The sequence below is a fragment of the Schistocerca nitens genome, chromosome 2 (assembly GCF_023898315.1).
Source record: "Schistocerca nitens isolate TAMUIC-IGC-003100 chromosome 2, iqSchNite1.1, whole genome shotgun sequence".
Taxonomy (NCBI): Eukaryota; Metazoa; Arthropoda; class Insecta; order Orthoptera; family Acrididae; genus Schistocerca; species Schistocerca nitens.
Window position 1 is genome coordinate 663,595,656 of NC_064615.1, and position 24,268 is coordinate 663,619,923.

Sequence of the window (24,268 nt, forward strand, 5' to 3'; positions counted from 1 at the left end):
GAAGAGCGTAACATTTCAGATGGATCATGTCATGAAATCCTGACACAGCATCTTGGATGGATGCATTGCTGCCACCGAGTTCGTCCCAAGGGTCATGAGTCAAGACCAAGTAGACCTTTGCCTCGCAGTGAGCTTCTGGATCCCACAAAAGAGAACAGGATGTTCCATAAGAGAATCATAACTTACAATGTGATGTGGGTCTATGGTTATGATGCTGAGACCAAGGTTCAATCTTCACAGTATGTTGGGAAAGATTCTCCAAGACCAAAAATAATTCGTCAGGCCAGGTCACATGTCAAAGCCATGCTAATAGTTTTCTTTGACTTTGAAGGATTAATTCCTTATGAATTCATGCCACTGGAACAACTGTTAATCAATGGTACTATCATGATGTGTTGTGATGCCTGCAAGAAAATATGAGAAGGAAACGGCCTCAAATGTGATGAAACAATTCATGGCTCTTGCATCATGATAATGCACCCACACATCCATCCCTGTTGGTGTATGGCTACTGCACAAAAAATGAAATAACAGTGCTGCCTTGTCCTCCATACTCTCTGGACCTGGCCCCTGCGGATTTTTTTCTATTTCCAGAGTTGAAAATCCTGTTGAAACGATGACATTTGCAACAATTAGATGAGATTTTAAAAAAATTCACAGATGGCACTTCACATGATCCAGCAAGAGGCGTTCCAAGACTGCTTCCGGAAGTGAAAATGGCATTTAGATTGGTGTATCAGGTGTGGAGGAGAATATTTCGAAGGAGATCATGCACAACAATTAAAAGGTAAGTGTAGAAAAATTTTGTGGACAATGTTCCGAAAAAAAAATTTGTGGACTGTGTTCTGGAATTTTTGGAACAAACCTCGTATAGTGCTCACAAACGTAAATTAATTGTTTTCTCAGGGAGAGTGCGGGATTCCCAGCAGAATTTAAGCAAAAACCTCCATCTCTATTTTCAAGACCAATTGCTTGCATGTTACCTGTTCTGCATTCCTAGTGATAAGTAAAACATATGGTGAGAAAATAATAAGTAGGGTGGAAACTTCAAAATTCTTACGTGTCTGTATTGATGGAAATTTAAACTGGAAGAAGCACATTTTGGAACCCTTAGAATCAATGCAAAGCTTGGGGAGAGAGAAATCAGTAAGTGTACATATTTTGCCTATTTTCTTTCAATAGTGTCTTATGGAATAATGTTCTGGGGTAACTCGTCTCTAAGAAAGAATATCTTCATGCTGCAAAAATGTGCAGTAAGAATGGTATCTGGTGGTCACCCATGATCATCTTGTAGACAACTGTTTAAGGAGTTGGGCATTTGACCACTGCTTCATGGTATATTTGTTCCCTCATGAAATTTGTTGTAAATAGTCCACTACAGTTCAAAAGGAACAATGATGTGCATAATTTAATATCGGAAGGAAAAACGACATTCATTACTCCACATTAGGGTTGTCTTTAGCACATAACGGGTGCTCAATACTGCAACAAAAATTTTTGATCACTGATCCAATGATCAGACATCAGTCTGACAGACATCAAAGTATAATTTGAAAACAAACTGAGAAAGTTTCTCCTTGATAGCTCCTATTCCATAGAAGAATTTCTGTTACTGTAATGTGTAAAATCTGTACATCTTTTTTTCACTATGGACAATACTTTAAAATGTTCAGAATGTACTAATTAATTTGCGATGTGAATGTAAAATGACTCATTCCACATTACTATGATCTGTCGTGCAAAGTGATCCACAGAACATGAAACTAACTAAGTTATTTGAACATTGTATATGCCAGAAGTAGCTCAGGTTTACTAGTAACGATCCAAGAATGGCAACTGGCGAGATGTTTCTAGTATGTCACCACCTGTCAAAATCTTACATATGTACAATGAGTGACACTTCAGTTGAATAAGGGAGTTAGCAAAGAAGTTGAATCGTTCATATAGAGATGAAGAAATACTGTTTATCTGAAACATGTTGAGAAATATTACATTACTGCATTATAGTTGTGGAGGACATTTAAGGGAGATTATCACTTCTAATTCCACAATTTTCTTGTTACAGTAGTTATAGTTTAAAATAACCATCATTTGGAGCAGCTAGGTTCATATTCAATAACCAGTGCAATAACCATAATTTTATTTCTTACGATGATACTTGGCTTTTTGAGTGCAAAAAACTGTTCTATCAGAAGAAGCGAACATTGAATATTTAAAGTTAGAGCAGATATATATGTTTGAATCAAAATAATAAAATGAATTACAGTAGCTCAGTTTTAGTGGAGGTGAAAGTCATTGCTATGTATTATCAACTACAAATGCATTTGTGTATGACATAATTATATAAGAGTGAATATTGTTTTTTTGTAATAAAGTAAATAATTTAATATATATTTAATGTTATCTCATTGTTTCTGTGAGATTTGTCCCAATAAATGTAAAACAAAATGGCTAATCTTCACAGTACTTGTGACCGTAGAAATAACTCCGTTATTAATAATTACTTTCATTTTATTGATTTCCCCACTACACACAACACAGGAGGTGAAGACATTATCCTACTTTTAGAAAAGTTCAACAAAATAATTATAAATTGAGACTAGCAGTGACATACTGCTTTTAACTCTTTATGTCCTTGTCTTCTGTGTCTGGTTTCTTTCCCAGTATGTAAGTCATTGTATATTGCCCAACATTAAAATCAGTAGCATAATAAAATGTAAAACTTTCTTCCCAACATTTCTTGTACTGTGAAGTGGGCAGTGTTTTCATCTCACTTATGTTGCCACTGGTGTCGACATATCCAGTATCCAGCTAAGGTAACTGCATTAATGGTCCTTCTTTACAGAGTTAAATTTGTTTGTGAGGTTTTCTCTCTTTACTGTTGTTGCCATTGAAGCAACAGTAACAATGAATCGTAGCTGAGTTACAGAATACTATGGGTTGGTTTACAACATTGACTTGCTGTCAGCTTTAAATAGCTCCTAGGATTCATATCTCACCCCCTCTCCCATTCCAGCCTTTCTTATTTTCATCTCGTTTCAAAGTGTTGTATATTTTTTATTTTCATCTGTCTTCAGTTTTTTGCACCTCTCTTCACGTATCTTCATAGCTCTCATGCTGTCAATATTTCTCTTTCTGGTCTGTGGACTTGCACATTTACCCAGCAATGTAAGAAGCATATAAGTTATTGTTTGATTTTCAGTGAACTTTGCTTTGTGTTAATAGTACTGTGATTGGTTCATTGATCTCAAAAGACACTTTTTATATCTAATTACTTCTACAATTTTTAGCTTCAGTTTTACTTCTTGATTTCTCATCCCTTGTCATCATAGTGCTTGATTATTTTATTTATTTATGTATTTTGCTACTCTCATATGGTATTCATTTGTTGCATTTAGCCAACTTGCCCACCTTTTGAACATGCCTATTTCATGGCTTACATGAAATACAAAATATATTCAAGAATTGGAATTGTAGATAGATTTCTGGAGACATACTGAAAAAAGTGATATTCTTGTAGGATGTCTGATAATTTGATAATTGTAGAGGACTACATAAAAGGCATCTGAAGCACCTACATCTTCCATATTTTTGTAGGCTTTGTGCAGCCCTGAATAATTTTCCTATATTTTTATTCTGCTCTTGCAGTTTTGTGCATCTGTTCTTCTGAAATATTATTTTTAGGTACTTTTAAATGTTCCTGTATTGGATATTAACAAAACTTCTTGCAAACAATTTTGAAATTTGAATTAGCAAGCAACATTTTCTTTGCAGGTGTGCGAGTTTTATTTGGTGTAGATGCTACAAAATTAACTGAGCACCCAGTATTAAAAAATGAAAGCTTTTCTAAGATCATATTTAATTTTCCACATGTTGGAGGTAAAATGAAGATAAATTTAAACAGGGAACTGCTGCGTCAGTTTGCTGTGAGTGCCTGTCACTTACTAGATACAAATGGTCAACTGCTGATATCACTCTGCAAAGGTCAAGGTGGAACCAGTGCTGAAAAACAAATTCGACGTTGGGATGATACATGGAAAGTTGTTGAAATGGTTGCTGATGGAAATTTGGTTTTGACAGCAGTTGAGCCATTTGATGGAGACAGTTACCCTAACTACAAGAGTGCAGGCTATCGGGGTACAGATAAGAGTTTTCATACTGATGGAGCACTTGTTCACATATTTTGTAAAAGACAACCTCTATTTCCTTCAGTGGAAGTTTCAGTTCTGCAAGAAAGTTTAGAGCAGTGTAGTATTAAAATTCCATCTGGAGAAATATTATGCCCAAAATATTACTTTCAGAAATATATTCAAACACCTGTAAACAATATTGCATTGTTTTTCCAAAATAGTTTGAAAACCTTTATTGAACATAGTGGAAAGAGTGTAAGAAGTGTCCAGGAAAGTGAAGTGCCCTTGTTTGACCCAAGATGTTTATCGGATAGTAGTGCAGACAAAGTATTGATATGTCCCTTGCGCCATTCATTGTTGGACATTATTAGTGTTCCGTTGCATCTCTGGTGGATGTGTCATGAAAATTACCTTCTGTACAGTGGGATGGTATTCCATGATTTGGGATCTGACTTCTCACAAGCTCCTGTTTCAAATCAAATAATGCTCTTTGGTTACAATTCACATGATATTTTAAGAGCCTATCTTGAAAATTTACTGCAAAATGATATTGGTGACCATTTTTACTTAAAAGCTTCATCGATTGTGAACAGCAGCCCTGTGTTGCAGTACAAAAGTATGGACTGCCCTACTTTTATTGAAAATACAAATTTTGAAGTAAAATTAACAAACATTTTGTTACTGTCTAAAGATTGTGAAATTATGAGAGATTCAACGAATACTGTGTTGCAGCACTACACTGTAGATGGATCAATCAAAAATGAAGAAATACACACTGAATTCTGTTTAATGTATCCTGATACACTATCAGAAATATTGTTTCATACATCTTGGAGACATTTATATGCCAGTGAAACTTGTTTAAAGGTTGGGTACAAAAACAGTCATGTAAAATTTAGCAGTCTATATGGCTTAAAATATTCTTTTGATATTTGCTTTTCACAGAGTCCTTTGTATAGCCATAAAAAGTTTTACAGTATTCTTTGGCAAGTAGTTGGTGATATTGTAACTGATGTCCAGTTATTAAATACATATGAATCTCCGAAAGGCTGGACTTCACACTGTTTCAGAATAGAATATCAGTCATTTGATAAAGCCTTAAACAGGAAGAAAGCCATTGATATCCATCAGAATGTAGTTGGTAAAATGTTGTCACATTGTTTACAAGTTACAATACATTAGCATTGTGTTGCTATCTGTAGGTTCTCTTACACTGGGACCCTCTAATGTGTAAATTCCCACAGTAGTTTAGAAAAAGGATGGCAGATTCTAAACGAAAATAACTTAATGTATGGGTGAGCAACATTAAATAGCATGAGAATCCACAGAATTTATACATGAAAAATTCAAGAACAGGGCAAGAGATATCCTTCAGTGAAGGACAGAAGAAATAAATGAAAGAAAAACGGAAAAATATGAAATAAATGATTTGAAAGGAGGACAGAGCAAATATTGTCAAGAAGATATGAGAAGATTGGTCATTTACAGTGAGGGAGCATCAGATAAAGTCCTTGTCCTCCAGGTCCAACAGGTTAGAGAGGTAAGGAGCTGGGTGATTGATATGACAGTATGCAGTGACTAATATGAAAGCACATATCTTTACTCATTGAGATACTGCAGAAGAGTGGAAGCTGCATGTATAAGTTATAAGTCAGAAATATCCGTCACAGATGGGTACCTTTTGGTATTATATTTTAGCACTGATTAGGATGTTTAGTGAAAAATTGAAACCTCACAATTGAAAAAATGTTCACGGTGAGTACTATGGCTAATGACCAGTCATAGCTCTTTAAGTTGAAATGTCAAAGTTGATGTGAATTGTGGGAAATTAATCCTTAGACATACTTTGCAAAGGAGGCCTAATAGGGGTTTCAAAGCAGAGTGCAAGATAGACTATGCTAGATCAAAGCAAGATCTGAGTCTTGGAAGCTAGATTAAGAATAAGGTGTGAAAATTTTCAGATGGGTGTTAAAGAAATGGTTCTCAGGATGAGAGTTTACAAAAGTTCTCTGCATGAAGCTTTCTGGTTCACCATTTATAAGATTGCAAGGAGACAGAATGGCTGACAGTTATTTACCTTTGGCAGATAAAATTCTATGTACTGCTGATAGACAATCATAAGTACAAAAAAACTATTGTAGGTTCCCTTCCTCAGATAGGAAAGGGAACAGATTGGGGGAGGCTAGAGAGAAGGGAACATCACTCAAATACGGAATGAGTGTCACTCAACTGCTGTGATAATGAAGGGGGTGCAAACACTGCCTTAGTAACTGCCGAAGAGTGAGCATAGTGACAGTCATGTAGAACTTTAACTGTCCAAATCATTGTTAAAAAGCTATTGCAGTAGAGATGTTGAAGCTCCCACAGCTCTTAAGACAGCAGAAGAAACATTTTTCTATCCTGCTTTATTATTGTCATTTAACAGAAATGTTTGGTACACTTTGACTATCTTATTCTGACAGTTTTTAGTGCCTTTCTGTGCAGTAGTTACATATGAGTTATCTTTCTTAGTAATCTGCCTTACAGCACCTCCTCCCACTTTTTAAAGGCATATTTTATGAGCTTTTCTGTCACTCCAACAACTCTGTAATTACAGACATTTCCTAATAGCTAAATTAAAACTGTATATGGACCACATTCAGCCTAGGTTCTTCACCTTTCGTTAACAACTTACCTCCATACCAACTAACCAAATTAAGCATATCTCAACATCAATACTTAAAAGTTTAATTTATTATATCTATCTTCATTTTCAAACTCCATGGGTGCTACCCTGCATGTCTTTTTTTTGTTTAATAGTGACTTTTATTAAAACTCAGTGAGCTGTATCTTTCTCTGCTGTATATCATTCCGACCTAGTACTGTGACTGAACATAAAAGCACACCACACCTTCTCAGCACTGAGAATACTTGTAACAACGAAAATGACTCCTTTTAAATAGTTACTTTTGTTGTATTGATTGATCTGTTACATAAGAAAAGAGATAACAATAGTATCCCACTTTAAGAAATGTGCAGCTAAACCATTTTAAATTGATCCTAAGAGAGATACATTGTAGTCAACATTTTTCTAAATTAATAACCCATTTTGTTTGTTTCTTTATCTTCTGGATGTAAAGTTTCATTTGTATATTGTAAAAGTTATTATGTGTTGTCCACTAACAAAATCAGTATCACAATAAACAGTTGATTTTTTTCCCCAGACCTTGCCCTTTGTCTTTGACATGCCCAATGTCCGGCTGTGATGGTCTTTCCACTCAAAGGTAAAGCATGATTGTTGGATTCCCTCTCTAGCTTAGGCAAGCAATTATCCTCCCTGAAACCTCCATAAAATGACAAACCTTTTAATTATTAACATAACACACAAAGAAAACTGTGTGTCAAACATCTCCCCCTAAGACTTATCTCTCAATTATTTCTGATCAGTTGATTCATCTACCTTATTGAAGAAGAAAAGAAATTTCTTTGTCTTGATGAGTTTTGTGGACATGGAACATTTAATCCTGATGTCAATGACTTGTACTTTTCATGGTTTTTTCCAACGTGGACTTTCCATTGTTTGATTAATCCTGATGTTAGACATATGCTTTACGTGCCAATGATGAATGCTATGCACAGAAAGTAGATCAAGAAATAATTTTAAAAAAGTATTCCTACTACTATACGGTATTTAAATGGAAGAAAATTTCTGTAAATCTGATACAGTTTATAAATGGGAAAAATGATTGTGCCAATAAATATGTACGCTGCACCTTGGAGGTATTTACAACTTTAAAATGTGTGCTACATTTGCTGAAGAGGGTACAATATTGGCATATAAATAGCATCTGCAAATAAGACTGTCGATTGTGCTAAGTGCTAACGATTTCTTATAGCCCTTGTTTTACCTTTTATGCCTCGTTATTTTATGGTAATGTGTGCTTTCCTCATGGTAGTCTAGGATTTTTTTTTATGAAAACTGTAATATTTTGGGATGAAAACCAAATTAATAAATTTATATTTGTTATAGTGCTAAATATTTCTGAATATACTTTCCCATGTATGAACAATAGAGTAATCTTTTTGTTTGGTAATTAACTGAATTTGTACTCGGCAATTAGTATACCATGTTATTAAACAGGAAAATTTACTTTCTGTGTACTGTAGTTTATTTTAATTGTTTTATGTATGCTGCAGTTTTCTTAATTTTTTGGTGTTGTTTACCCCCATAAAGTTTCCCCTGTAGCTGAACACGGAGAAAGCATACAACTAAAGAACTGTTGAGGCATGGGCAGTTTCTTGTAATGCTGGTTTTTTACTCTAAGCACTGTTTGCTTTACTGGTCTTTTTATTTATTTTTTGCATTGAAGTGTGTTATATGTGTCTATACATAAATAGAATGAAAATGAAAAGAATTCACTGCTTTAAAATGCATGTACAGTTATTTATACTTAATTGTACAGTCATGGCATTTATTTTTAATCATGTTTGAAATGTATCAAATAAATAAATCGAATTTGTTTTTTTTCTACTTTCATAGAACATCATATTGTATACCTACTACTGATTTTAATATGCTAAATTCCTATGTTTACATGCAGTTCAACATTTGCATTAATGATGTACTCGTTTTGTAGCTTTTGAAGTATGTGAATATTATGTACTTTACAGCACAAAAACTGGCTATAAGTGAGTCCTAAACTATCTACTATTTGACGTAAAAGTGTAATATTTCAACATATTTGCAGTATTGCCCATAAAAAGGAATGCCATTTTTGTAATTGTTTGTATAATTATGTCAATATACTTTCTTCAGCTAACTTACGCAAATTTCCACTCTGAAAACCATGCAAAAAGCTAGACATTTGATCTATAGAATTGTAAGTGCATTTTTGAGGTGAAGTCAACAGGCTGAAATTTAAACTCTTGATATTACAATTTTAGTTTCTTTCTCCCCTAACACAGCAAAGATGTAATTCTTGTTCGTGTATTGTGGGCCATCAGAATAGCATAGTATTTGGTTTCCTGCCCAAGTGTGTGTAATATCTCTGCCTTCTACCCCATACAAGGAAAGAAATCAATGTGAGAGGGGGGGGGGGAGGAGAGGCAGTATATTGGTTTCATTTTACTACCTCCTTACAGGCATGTAGTGTGATGTCTCAAAAGTCTAGTCCTTACTGTAGAGCAGGGCTTAACAACTGACCGGTTTTGAGCGCGAGTACTCGCGTCTGCTCAGGCACGTGCTCGCGAGCAGGTGCAAGGTCGCGGAGTAGAGAGGGAGGGGAGGGAGGGGAAATGCGCGCGCACGTTTGAATGTGATCTCGCGTTCATAGCAGATTTAACTAGCCATCTGAATGCTTTGAACATTTTACTACAAGGTAAAGATCTGCTAATCACTCATTTCATAGATCGAATACGAGCTTTTAAAATGAAATTGACACTTTGGGTGAGTCAGCTGGAAACAGGAAACCTAGCTCATTTTCCTAAATTATCATCCATGCAAGATGTCACAAAGACTGTGAACGTTATTCACATAGTTTAGTTGATCAGCGCTTTCAAGATCTGACAGCACTAGACAGTGATTTTGATCTGTTCTCTCCATATTCAGCGAATATTTAAGAGATTCGTCCTGAGCTGCAGCAAGAAATTATTGATCTGCAGTGTGACAGAGAATACAGAGACAACTTTCAGAACAAGAAAAACATTTTGGAATTCTACAGACACTTCCCTCAGGATAGATTTCCTCATTTGCACAAACTGGCGGCGACAATAATATCAATGTTCGGTTCCACGTATGTTTGTGAACAACCTCTGCAATGAAATGTAACAAGACGCGCCTGAGAAACGCATTGTCTGATCGAAATTTAAACTGCACGCTGCGCCTAAAATGAACAAGAACAATTACTCCGAACATAGACACAATTGTAAAGGGCAAAAAGTACAAGATAACCGAGAATCCCACACTTCAGTGACACCTTTTATTATGTAACAGTTCACAAATTAATGCGAAGCTAATAAAATTATGTGGCATGTGTACATTCTCCTTTATTTGTTTCATTTGTCGCAGTAATAATTTGTGAGTGATATCCCTGCAGGTGGCCGCGGATTTACATTGACTGGCGGCAGCTGTTGTGTGCCCCACGTGACTTTCCCCCCTCTACGCTCTGGTCCGGTAGTGGGGGTAGCGTGCTCGCGCTGCTCCGTGCTCGCGCCTTGCTGCTCACAACTTGCTCCACGAGCACGTATGTTGTGAAGCCCTGCTGTAGAGCTAGGCTAATTTTCTCACGTGTCAATTTTTCCTTTGGCCATAATTTTTATCATCATCATCATCATAATCTAAGACTGATTATGCCTTTCAGTGTTCAGTCTGGTGCATAGTCCCCCTTATAAAATTCCTCCATGATCCCTATTCACTGCTAACATTGGTGCCTCTTCTGATGTTAAGCCTATTACTTCAAAATCATTCTTAACCGTATCCAGGTACCTTCTCCTTGGTCTACCCCGCGACTCCTCCTACCCTCTACTGCTGGACCCATGAGTCTCTTGGGTAACCTTGCTTCTCCCATGCATGTAACATGACCCCACCATCTAAGCCTGTTCGCCCTGACTGCGACATCTGTAGAGTTCATTCCCAGTTTTTCTTTGATTTCCTCATTGTGGACACCCTCCTGCCATTGTTCCCATCTACTAGTACCTGCAATCATCCTAGCTACTTTCATATCCGTAACCTCAACCTTATTGATAAGGTAACCTGAATCCACCCAGCTTTCGCCCCCATACAACAAAGCTGGTCGATAGATTGAACGGTGCACATATAACTTAGTCTTGGTACTGATTTCCTTCTTGCAGAAGAGAGTAGATCGTAGCTGAGCGCTCACTGCATTAGCTTTCTTACATCTCGCTTCCAGTTCTCTCACTATGTTGCCATCCTGTGAGAATATGCATCCTAAGTACTTGAAACTGTCCACCTGTTCTAACTTTGTCCCTCCTATTTGGCACTCAATCCATTTATATCTCTTTCCCACTGACATTACTTTCGTTTTGGAGATGCTAATCTTCATACCACAGTCCTTACATTTCTGATCTAGCTCTGAAATATTACTTTGCAAACTTTCAATCAAATCTGCCATCACAACTAAGTCATCCGCATATGTGAGACTGCTTATTTTGTGTTCCCATATCTTAATCTCACCCAGCCAGTCTATTGTTTTCAACATATGATCCATAAATAATATGAACAACAGTGGAGACAGGTTGCAGCCTTGTCTTACCCCTGAAACTACTCTGAACCATGAACTCAATTTACCGTCAACTCTAACTTCTGCCTGACTATCCATGTAAAGACCTTTAATTGCTTGCAAAAATTTGCCTCCTATTCCGTAATCTTGTAGAACAGACAATAACTTCCTCCTAGGAACCCGGTCATATGCCTTTTTCTAGATCTATAAAGCTTAGATACAATTCCCTGTTCCACTCGTAACACTTCTCCATTATTTGCCGTAAGCTAAAGATCTGGTCCTGACAACCTCTAAGAGGCCTAAACCCACACTGATTTTCATCCAATTTGTCCTCAACTAATACTCGCACTTTCCTTTCAACAATACTTGAGAAGATTTTTCCCACAACACGCTGATTAAAGAGATACCTCTGTAGTTGCTACAGTCTTTTCTGTTTCCATGTTTAAAGATTGGTGTGATTACTGCTTTCGTCCAGTCTGATGGAACCTGTCTCAACTCCCACGCCATTTCATTCATCCTGTGTAGCCATTTAAGACCTGACGTTCCACTGTATTTGATGAGTTCCGACTTAATTTCATCCGCTTTATTGCACTGCAATCTATTGACCATTTTCTCCACTTCCTCAAATGTGATCCTATTTCCATCATCATCCCTATCCCATTCTACCTTGAAATCTGAAACATTACTGATCGTATTTTCACCTACATTGAGCAACTCTTCAAAATATTCCCTCCGTCTGCCCAAGGCATCAACAGGATTCACCAGCAGTTTTCCTGTCCTGTCCAAAATACTTGTCGTTTCCTTCTTACCTCCCTTTTGAAGACTGCTAATTACACTCCAAAATGGTTTTCCAGCAGCTTGACCCAAAGTCTCCAACCTGTTTCCAAAGTCTTCCCAAGATTTCTTCTTGGATGCTGCAATTATCTGTTTGGCTTTGTTTCTTTCTTCAACATAACTTTCTCTGTCTACCTGAGTTCTAGTATGTAGCCAATTTTGATACGCCTTCGTTTTCCTTTTACAGGCTGCCTTGACTGTGTCATTCCACCAAGCTGTTTGTTTCATCCTACCTTGGCACACTGCTGTTCAAAGACATTCTTTAGCCACTTCTAGTAGTGTCCCTGTACCTTGTCCATTCCTTTTCCAATGACTGTAATTGACTACATTCAACTAACTGGTACCTATCTGAGATCACTGTTATGTACTTGTGCCTGATTTCCTTATCCTGAAGTTTCTCCACTCTTATCCTCCTACATATGGACCTGACCTCCTTCACTTTCGGCCTTAAATACCAATTTCACTGCAGATTAAATAATGATCAGTGTCATCAAAGAATCCCCTGAATACACGTGTGTCCCTCACAGCCTTCCTGAATTCCTGATCTGTTATTATATAGTCAACGACAGATCTGGTTCCCCTGCCTTCCCAAGTATACTGGTGAATGTTCTTATGTTTAAAAAAGGAGTTTGTGTTTACTAAGCCCATACTGGCACAGAAATCCCAAGAGTTGTTTCCCTTTCCTGTTGGCCTCCATATCCTCTCCAAATTTACCCATAACCTTTTCATACCCTTCTGTTCGATTTCCAATCCTGGCATTAAAATCACACATGAGCAGAACACTGTCCTTGTCTTTTACTCTTAACAACTACATCACTGAGTGCATCATAAAAACTATCCATCTTATCTTGAACTGTCCCTTCACAATGCGAATATACTGACACAATCCTAATTTTCTTGCTAGACACTGTCAAATCTATCCACATCAGTCGTTCATTTACATACCTTATTGCAACTACGCTGGGTTCCATTTCTTTCCTGATGTAAAGCCCTACACCCCATTGTGCTATTCCTGCTTTGACTCCTGACAGGTAGACTTTGTATTCTCTCACTTCCTCTTCTTTCTCACCCCTTACCCGAATGTCACTAACAGCTAAAACGTCCAACCCCATCTTACTTGCAGCCTCTGCCAGCTCTACCTTCTTCCCAGAGTAGCCCCCATTGATATTAATAGCTCCCCATCTCGTTACCATTCGTTTGCTGAGTTGTATCTTAGGAGTCCCTGGTTTATCAATTAGAGGTGGGACTCCGTCACCCCCAAAGGTCTGAGGCATTTTACTCTGATTGTTGCCAGCATCATATTTGAAGTACCAGGGAAGCAGGTTGCTAGCCTTACTTGCCACGGGTCCCATTAAGTTTTACCCCTAATGGTTTAGGGACTAACTGGTGGATTTGGTAGTCTTTGGCATCTGAGCATAAAGGTGGCGATAATTTTATGGAGGAAAATTCAGAACAGCAACTTCCTTCTTTTATGTGAAATTCTGATGCACAATTGTTAATTTTTGTACTGGAAATTTGCTTTGCTGGAAACAGATCATCCCTTTCAAATATAGTGTTTAAACTCGTTGAAGGATGATATTACTTAGAATATGAGTAACGGGCAACATATACCCAGCTGTGTTTACTTTGAACTGCTCTCACAACAGAAGAAAATCTCCAGCCACATAAATCATGCTCATTGCCAGTGCATCATAAGGCCTAGTCTTGTTTCTCAAACTCCAAAGGTCACCTGAAGACCTCTATATTCAGATAGCAATGTCATTCTCTGTGAAATACCATTCCAACAAAATGCCTTACATTTATATTTACAATTTATATGGTCTTAGCACACAACAGTTGGTGGTGTCATTGTTTGTTGTGGAGCCTTTTCCTGATGCCCCAGTATCCCAAACTGATGCTGAACCATATCCGTAGATTTGAAATTTGCAGTAGTGTGATTAACTCCACATATATAAGGTTGGATTTTGTCTTGGTGTTTGTTCAGTGTCCTGCACCATTGCTGTTCCTATGGAAGTCTCAGTTTCCTCAATGCTATCCAGTCCTCTGTCACCTCCAGCACAGTTTTACCCATTTCTCCAAAAGAGCAGTAATGTACTGATAATGAATAAAGTGACTGGCACTAAAGTGAAAAGATGCAACTGTCTGACTTTGAATCATAGATTTTCACCAATTAATGTTGAGTGAATGTGGCACTTACAGCTGTAAATAATCACTTTTGTTATTGCTATTGAGTGCAGAACAACACTGCCACTGCATGTCATAAAAGGATAAAAGTTCCAAAGGATAATGTGACATGCTGTCTATTTCCTATATTACAATACATCATGTCAAGTTATCTTTTGTGGCCAAACAATGAAAAGCAGCAGTTAATTTTATTCACAGTACCAAGAGTTTTTATTTGAACCCCCATATATTATATTTTTTGTCTTAATCTTTCCAGTGTATATTTTTTCATGGTATTTTGAATTGGCATAAGGGTGTATTATATCCATCTAATGTAACTGCAGTAGAAATTCATATCACAAGACTGCAGTGACTACTTGTTTCATGTCAGGACAGTTAATGGTTATAGATCATTATGCTAACAATAACAGTCTCCCTTGCTGGTTTATTCTGAATTCATTGCTACTTTTATTAACAGCATGCAAAGAAGACTGAAGCAAGTCAACCTACCAATAATTGTGTGTCATAGCTTGCAAGCTCTACATACATACTCCCACCCTTTCCTTATGGTAAAATTAATAGTAAATGTTGCTGCCACAAAGTTTTCAGCTGCAGTCAGTTCTAGTTTGCTCTCATTGTGTGTAGTATTTGGTCCCTGGCCACAAAACATTGTCGCATTTACTGTTCGGGGGGGGGGGGGGGGGGGGGAGCACACATCTGTGTATTGACATAAAATTCACAAAATTACTGGATGAGTTGGGGATGTCTTCATTGTCTCTTGCAGTCAAAACCTCCATACACTCTTGCATGGGTGACCTGGGGTGTAGACAATAGACATTGAACATTTAATTGGAATTATTACCTCCAACCCTCACTACGTGCCCACCTCGTAAGTTACTGCTGTTGTGTGCTTGTAGCTAAGAAGACACATTGAATTGGCATAAAGATATAATTTCTGGTACAGATGTATAAAATGTCGGTATTGTTTTTCCATAGTATTTAAATAATATTATTTCTTCGAACTGTCCATAGCATTAATTATTGATGGTGATTTCCACCTGCCAATTTTTGTGCTGTTAAAAGTACAATGTATAATAGGCCAAAATTTTTTAATCAGCACCAGCCAAACTTATGCATGAAGCACTTTGTAAATGTTGTAGTACAGGTAATTTTGCTTCTAACAAACATATTAGTATTGATAATATGCATCCCACACCTAAAAGATTTTGAGAGGACACTGTTTATTCTTTTCATGATGGAGCAGCTGAACGAGGCAGATAAAGAAACAGTTGATGTAGAACATGGCTACCAAATTGTGGAACCTATTGCTGGTCGCTGCATCAGTCCATCTGGTTGGCTCTGTTGAACAGCTGCATCAAGATCTGATCCACGAGTTCTCTTGTGGACACAAATATTACCGCACATTTCATTTGGATGAAAAACGAGAGTCACTTTATGTGGGTGCACTTGACAAAGTGTACAAACTGAACTTGACCAATATAAGTTTGTCAGATTGTGGAAGAGATTCATTGACTCTTGAACCAACAAATATTGCAAATTGTGTTTCCAAAGGGAAGTCAGCAGACTTTGATTGCAAAAACCATATTCGTGTAATTCAGCCAATGGGTGATGGAAGTCGTTTGTATATTTGTGGGACAAATGCTCATAGCCCAAAGGATTGGGTTGTGTATTCAAATTTGACCCATCTACAGAGACATGAGTACGTTCCAGGTATTGGTGTAGGTATTGCGAAATGTCCTTTCGATCCTGAAGACAGCTCAACTGCAGTTTGGGTAGAGAATGGGAATCCAGGTGATTTGCCTGGTTTGTACAGTGGTACAAATGCAGAGTTTACTAAGGCAGATACAGTCATTTTTCGCACTGACCTCTATAATCTCACAACAGGTCGACGGGAATATTCTTTCAAGCGTACTCTGAAATATGACTCAAAGTGGCTTGATAATCCAAATTTTGTGGGTTCATTTGATGTAGGTGAATATGTGCTTTTCTTTTTTAGAGAGACTGCAGTGGAATACATAAACTGTGGTAAAAGTGTTTACTCACGTGTTGCCCGTGTATGCAAGAAGGATGTTGGTGGAAAGAATATTCTCAGCCAAAATTGGGCAACATTTCTTAAAGCACGTCTAAACTGTTCCATTCCAGGGGAATTTCCATTCTATTTTAATGAGATACAAGGTGTTTATAAGATGCCTAACACAGATAAATTTTTCGGAGTGTTCAGTACTTCGGTAACAGGACTTACTGGCTCAGCTATTTGTTCTTTCACTTTGAAAGACATACAAGAAGTGTTCAGTGGAAAGTTCAAGGAGCAAGCTACTAGCAGCTCAGCCTGGTTGCCTGTTCTACCTAGTAGAGTCCCAGATCCACGTCCAGGAGAATGTGTCAATGATACTGAATTGCTCCCAGATACGGTTCTTAATTTTATACGTTCCCATCCATTAATGGATGGAGCAGTATCTCATGAAGGTGGAAAACCAGTATTTTATAAGAGAGATGTCTTGTTTACGCAGCTAGTAGTGGATAAATTGAAAGTTAACTTGGTGGGTAAGAACATGGAATATATTGTTTACTATGCCGGGACAAGTACTGGTCAGGTATATAAAGTTGTCCAATGGTATGACAGTGGTGGGCTGCCTCAGTCACTACTAGTTGATATTTTTGATGTCACACCACCTGAACCAATCCAAGCACTACACTTATCTAAGGAATACAAATCTTTGTATGCTGCATCAGATAATATAGTGCGTCAGATAGAACTGGTTATGTGTCATCACCGTTACAGCAATTGCTTGCAGTGTGCTCGGGATCCTTACTGCGGATGGGATAGAGACTCGAACTCATGTAAGTCATACACCCCAGGACTTCTTCAGGATGTTACTAATACAAGTGCAAACTTGTGTGAACACAGTGTAATGAAAAAGAAACTGATTGTTACTTGGGGGCAAAGCATACATCTTGGATGTTTCTTAAAAGTACCAGAAGTATTAAGCAGTCAGACAATATCATGGGTCCATTACACTAAAGACAAAGGCCGCTACCCTATAGTTTATAGGCCAGACAAATACATTGAAACATCAGAGCATGGCTTAGTATTAATATCAGTTACAGATTCAGATTCTGGTCGTTACGATTGCTGGTTAGGTGGTTCTTTGCTTTGTAGCTATAATATAACAGTAGATGCCCACAGATGTTCAGCACCTGGGAGATCTAATGATTACCAGAAAATATATTCTGATTGGTGTCATGAATTTGAACGTTCTAAGATAGCAATGAAAACATGGGAAAGAAAGCAGGCACAATGTAGCACAAAACAAAACAACAGTAACCAGAAAACACATCCAAATGATATATTTCACAGTAATCCTGTAGCATGATTTGCAAAAGGAAAAATGATCTTGTTTTCCTCTTTCTGTGTTGCCTTCTGGTTAACATTGTTGAGAACTTAGTGTTCTTACAGTGTGAAATGCATTGAATCAGATCATCTTTCTGAATGTGTGCTTGCATCAACAACAACTTGTAAAAAGCAAACAAAGCTTTCTTTTATTTAATAAGAGAATGGAACTTTTGAATCTTTTATAAGTAACTTGAATGTGTACTTATCAACATACTGACTGTTGGAGGATTATTAGACTCAATTTGAACACAATAAGTGTGCTACTATATAATGTTTCCAGTTTCCCTGATGAGAAAGCATTTATCACTTTATGCTGTGTTAATTTGAATGTGAGAGATTTAAATTCTAACTGTATTAAATCCAGTGACCAATGTCTGTAGTGTTCCAAAAATTAGGTCTCATCAATGGCATTAAGATTTATTAAAGGTTTTGTGTTGCTGATCAAGACCAGAAATGAATTATTAACTCAAAGAGTAGATGCATTGTAGTATTTTATGTGGAGTGCAGATTCTCTCTCTCTCTCTCTCTCTCTCTCTCTCTCTCTGTGTGTGTGTGTGTGTGTGTGTGTGTGTGTGTGTGTGTGTTTTTTACTAATAATGTATTTTATTTTATTCATATCTGAAATGATAAAAAAAAGACTGCAATTAATATGCACACATTATTTAAGAAGGAAATTGTGTTAATGCACACACCCACACACACACAAAATATTATTCTAATTTTTTACATAAGTTTTCTTTTATAAACTTAGGCTTCCACAGCCATTGTCACAGTCAGTAAAATTTATCTGGTTTTGAGACTGCACTGTCGTTGTGTAAAACCACTGACATTTCAGTCACTGTTAGAAGTGACCTTCAGGGTGTAATTTTACATATTGATAATGTAGTCACAGACCCACAAAAATTTTATTGACTGTTTTCTTACTTTTTTTGAGTGCACTTTCATAGAAATAATTTCTCCCAGTGCATAATGGAGTCTTCAAGTGGCAACATTGATGTGCACACAAAATCTAAGAAAAGTCCAAAAATGTGAGGTACAAATTGTAATAAAGATAGGTTTAAAAAAAACTGTATTCATTGAATACAGAACCTGTGAGTGAACTGTATCAGATGTAATTTTTTAGATCCTGTCATCCGAAAGTGGAGGCTTCATTTTCTCTAATTGAAATGGCAAAACAAGAAAAGGAAAGGGGGAAAAGATTGCCATAAGTCTATTCAAAGTATGAAATTAATGGTACTGGAAGGAAAATGATATGTAAAATTATTTAGTATTATTTATTGTCTTTACTGTGGATTTCGAATAAAATGCACTTATGACTGTGCAATTATGCAGACACTGAACTTAGAATTCATTATCAGTAGTTATTCCTAGATATTTCTGCATATACACAGCAAAGGCGGGAGTGTGGACTCTAAATTTGCTTCAGGGATGACATTGTATGTTTATATCATCTGTGCCAGGTAATTATTCTTGTTTAGTCTGGAAATCGCACTCAGTACATTCTTTTGTAGACTTGTTCATGTTGACATTGTGTGTTGCGCATGCTGATACTGCATCAGTTTGTTAAATGGGAGTTCCATGATTACTGATTTCACAACTGAAGGTGGTCTGAAGAGAGAAGTTTTGGAAAGGTTACACCCATGAGGCTCCTTGATAAGTGTCATTACTTAATTCTGTATACTGTTACAATAATTTTGTGTGTGTCTAAGGAATTCTTCTGTTGTCTTATAGTTTCATTTGAAAATGTGAAGTAGTATTTAAGTTGTATATTGAAGTTTTTATACTAAAAACTTTGATTTGTTTATAACTTTGTGACTGAATTCACAACAGCTCTGTGAAAGTGGTACATTCATAGTGTGTGTTACTCAGTGTTGTTCGTCATATTGTGAACAGAAACGTGTTTGTTAAAAGAATGTGGTTCAGTTTAATGAACAAAAGTAACATGTTTGTACTGATTTTTAAAGTATTATAATCATTTTACGTTTAAACTTGTGTGTTTTATACAAAATAAATATCTTTATCAGATGCAAATCTGTCCCCCCTTTTTCATTGTATTGATTATTGCCATCTGGATAAATTTTGTATCTATTAATAGCTGTAGGTTTAAGCTCAGTTGTTTCCTAAATTTATGATCCACAGGAAATTTTACTCCCCCCCTTTTCCCTTTCCCCCTCTCCTGCACATAAAATAGTACATGAGGTTTTGAATGATACCCGCTTACTGATGGATAGATTGCAGCACAATCCCTGTAATATGTCAGTTCCAATAAAAGACAGCATCAGCTCTCTATGGATCCTGCTTTCACTGCATGAGAGAGATGTTTATATTTCAATTAGTTACATTATTAGTCATCATGAGCAGAACTGGTATATTGTTGCCCATATTTTCTACTGTTTTGGGGGGGATAAAATTATGCCACAGGGTTCATCTTTGGTATGTTAGTGTAGAAGTTGTCTCTAAATCATCTAAGTACTGACTTCTTGTTTTTACTTTGTGTACATGTGCTGCCATGTATGGCAGATAAATTCACTTGGAAATTTTAGATTCTCATATATTCATGTCATTTCCCTATTAGCTTTCATTTATTGCATTGAAACTTGCGCAGGCCATGATGAATTGCATCTTTTTCTAACGTTCATGAATTCCACATAAAATTTGTACTGTAGTGCAAGTTGTGGATGACATTTGTGTTTTCCCCAAATTTTTCCCATTATGTTGTGCTTCTGAATATTGTTCACATTGAGTTCAGTGTATAGTTATGTGATGAAGGTTTATTTTTGTGAAATTTCGATAGCTTACAATCTTGCATAATTTATATACTAATAAATCCGCAGTTGTGAGCTACAGTTGTGTATTCTGTAAACTGGCAACAATATCTTGTCCAGAAAATTGTTTTCCCACTCATTGATCAGTATGAACTTAGGAATTGTTCTCGGTCGTGACTTAAAATGTAACGCATACAAAGTCAACCATTGTGGTGTAATATTGTGTTAGCACATATTGTAACTATTTTATCATGTGGCCGTTAGTTTCCTCTTTGAACAGTATACTGCCTGTGTTTGTTTTGAAATACTGGTATTTATTAGTTTGTTTACCAAGTCTGTTACCTCAACAAAACAAAAGCTACAGACACACACTAAAGTTGGCCGGTGCGGCCGAGCGGTTGTAGGCGCATCAGTCTGGAACCGCACGACCGCTGTGGTCGCAGGTTCGAATCCTGCCTTGGGCATGGATGTGTGTGATGGCCTTAGGTTTAAGTAGTTTTAAGTTCTACGGGAGTGATGATCTCAGATGTTAAGTCCCATAGTGCACAGAGCCATTTGAACATGCACTAAAGTACTGATTTACAGAATGAGTGAATTTTATCCCAGGTTTTCCTCACATTTATAAAACAAACTACTATCTGGGGCATTGTAGATTTAACTCTAATGGGTACTTGTAATTCTTGCAGTGCAACGAATATTTAAATTTAAAAAAATAAACAGTGAGTTTAATTTTATGTTAGGTCCTAGTTGTGTACTGCTCTAAAATCTTTGTAGTAGTCATAATGCAGCCCCTCTGAGAATGCTGTTCTTGGGCTACAGGATGAGATAGCTGTTATTTGTAAGCAGCTGGAAATCCCTCTGACTGTTGTTTAGGGATTGGAAGCTTCTGCGAGTGGGTGTGCTTGGCTAACTACCCAGAGTTGCTTATGACAGGTACCAAAAATATCTGTTCTCCTATGTGGATAGTGTCTCCTCTCCAGAAAGTACAGAACATATCAGACAACAAGACTGTGAGTGGTGAGTTAGTGAGAGTTCTAGGGGTCCTGCTCCGGAGCAGGGGAACCAGAAAAAACTCGATGTATTACTCTCATCCCCCTTACCAACAGGTTTGAGGTACTGTCTCAAATTGAAACTGAAACAGCCATACACTGCCTGCTGAGTTCGATGTCAGGAAGAAGCAAAATGCGAAAAGCTAGAGGTTTGTTAATCTTCGGCAATTCTGATGAATGGTAAATAACAGTACCCCTTAGGGAAATGGCAACAAGGAATAAGAAGCATCACCTTGTGCATTTGAATTTATGCCTGAGGGACTCATTAGCATGTTGAAGAGACTGTTCTGTCCGTCATTGAGAGAGCAGCCAGCTGCAGATTATGGCGCACATTGAAAGAAACAAAGAATCGTTTTAGGTTGAGATGTGTGTACGAAATTTCACCGATGTTCAGAAGCTGTAGCTTTGCCTGCAGAACTGATTGTGGCCACCCTGGTTCTGAATCAGATGGAAGGCTTGAACCAGAGACTTCTAAGGTTCTGTGACAAGTAAGATGTCACTCTCTTGACATGCATCATATTGTTGAGAACTGTTGGATCCCTCTAAATGAGTCGTGTGCACCACACATCAGAGGTAGCTGATTATGATTTTATGTAAGCATGCAAAAAAATATGTATATATAAAACTCAGTCCATCTAATTTTCACCGTTCTTCTATAGCACCGTATCTCTAATGCTTTGATTCTCTTCTGTTCTGTTTTCTCACATTGCATCTTTCACTACCATACAGTACTGTGCTCCAAACAACATTCTCAGAATTTCTTCATGAAATTAAGGCCTGTGTTTGATGCTAGTAGACTTATCTGAGGAATGCCCTTTTTGTGAGTGGTTGTCTGCTTTTTATGTCTTTCTTGCTCGGTGCATCACGGGCTATTTTGCTGCCTTTGTAGCAGACTGATTTCCTTAACTTGACCTATTTCAAGATCGCCAATTCTGATGTTAAGTTTCTTGATATTCTTATTTCTGCTACTTCTCATTACTTTCATCTTTCTTCGTAATACCTTCAGGCCATATTCTCTACTCTTAGATTGTTCATCTGTTTAACAAATCCTGTAATTCTTCTTCAATTTTGCTGTGGATAGCAATGTCATCAGCAAATCTTATCATAGATAACCCTTCACCTTGAAACAATCTTGCGGGGTGAACATCCGCAACTGAGTATTATACCAAAGGTTGAAAACACCATTACAGTTTTAAGGTTCTTTTATGTAGAACACGACTGGTTCTGGTCGATTATGCAACCATCATCATGTGTTATATTGAAAATAGCAAGAGTCCGGCTATTATAATAGTTTTTACACACAGTAATAAACATAAAAAGCAAATAAGTGCCATATAACATTTTAGAAACCACTGGTCGGGCTAGGTGCTGTAAAACCTAAGTCAATGGAAAAGTGACACCCGACAGTACTACGGACAACTGCCTATGTAAAAAAATATGCAATGAATACCAGGACACTGACACTTCATGCTGTGACCTTGGGCGCCACAGTGGATGAGTACAGGATGCGGTGTATTACCAGTGAGCGCAGAGCATGGAGTAATGTACACGAAGGGGGAGCAAACTGATAAACCAGAGTGGCAAAAGTACTGACATCTGTTGACGGGAAGAAGAATGCAAGCCGCTAGCCTGGCCATTCACAATTCGAATTAGTGATTTACATTTAAAAAGAAAAAACTTTTTTTTGTAAATCACTAATTCAAGTTGTGAACGGCTAGGTCAGTGGCCTTGCATCCTTCTTCCCATCAACAGATGTACCAGTTTGCTTCCCCCTTCGCGTATGCTACTCCATGCTCTGTGCTCGCTGGTAATACACCGTGTCCTGTACTTGTCCACCGCAGCACTTGGCCAGGCAATCGTCCAGTACTGCCTGTTGTCACTTTTCCATTGACTCAGGTTTTATGGCACCCAGCCCAACCAGTGATTTCTAAAATGTAATGTGGAACTTTATTTGGTTTTTTATGTGTATTACTGCATGCAGAAACTATTATAATCTCAGCTGGTCTCTCGGTATTTTCAGCATAACACCTGATGATGGATGTATAAGAGTCCAAAACCGGTCATATTCTAAATAAAAGAACCTTACAACTGTAGCAGTATTTTCAACCTCTGGCTTTCACCTTGAATTTTAATCCCAGTTTTGATCCTTTGTTATTTCTGTGATTGCTTCTTCGAAACACAGACTGAACAGTAGAGGTGAAAGACTACATCCCTGTTTTACACCTTTTTTAATTTGAATGCTTCATTGTTATTCTTCCACTCACAATATTGTTCCCTCTTTGTTATTGTATTCATTATATATAACCTGTCTTTCCCTGTACAGGTTCCTTTATTTTTCTCAGAATCCATTTTAAAATTTTTAATGCTTTTCCCTTGTCAATTAATCCTATGAACATGTCTTGCTTTTTCTTGTCTTGTTTCCAGTATCAGCTGCAGCTTCGGCACTGCCTCTCTGGTGCCTTTGCTTTCCTAAAGCCAGATTGATCTTCATTAACAGATCCACAATATTTTGATTCTAATACTGAATCACCTACCTCTTCTCTGTTGACTCCTGTTTCTTCTTCTATCCCATCATCAGACAAGTCTTACCCCCCCCCCCCCCCCCTCTTTATAGAGGCCTTCAGTGTATTCTTTCCACCTGCATTTAAGAATGGAATTACTTTTGCACCCTTAATGTTATTGCTTTTGCTTGCAA

General features: G+C 37.3%; 2 protein-coding genes across 3 annotated transcripts in view; both read left to right on the plus strand.

Moving 5' to 3' along the window:
* Positions 1-24,268, plus strand: part of LOC126236777 (mitochondrial ribosome-associated GTPase 2) — a 175,911-nt gene that overhangs the window by 26,217 nt on the left and 125,426 nt on the right. The window contains exon 2 of one of the 2 annotated variants that reach the window (XM_049946355.1): positions 3,775-8,562. The exons of the other annotated variant lie outside the window; for it this stretch is intronic. Coding sequence (XP_049802312.1) covers positions 3,775-5,312 — 1,538 coding nt within the window. The 3' untranslated portion in view covers positions 5,313-8,562. Of the gene's footprint in view, positions 1-3,774; positions 8,563-24,268 lie in introns of those variants that run through there. 2 annotated transcript variants of the gene reach the window in all.
* LOC126236776 (semaphorin-2A) lies at positions 706-19,790 on the plus strand. The gene is made up of 2 exons (XM_049946354.1): positions 706-787; positions 15,609-19,790. Exon 2 carries the CDS (start codon positions 15,646-15,648, stop codon positions 17,737-17,739), a length of 2,094 nt encoding a protein of 697 aa, XP_049802311.1. The 5' UTR covers positions 706-787; positions 15,609-15,645; the 3' UTR covers positions 17,740-19,790.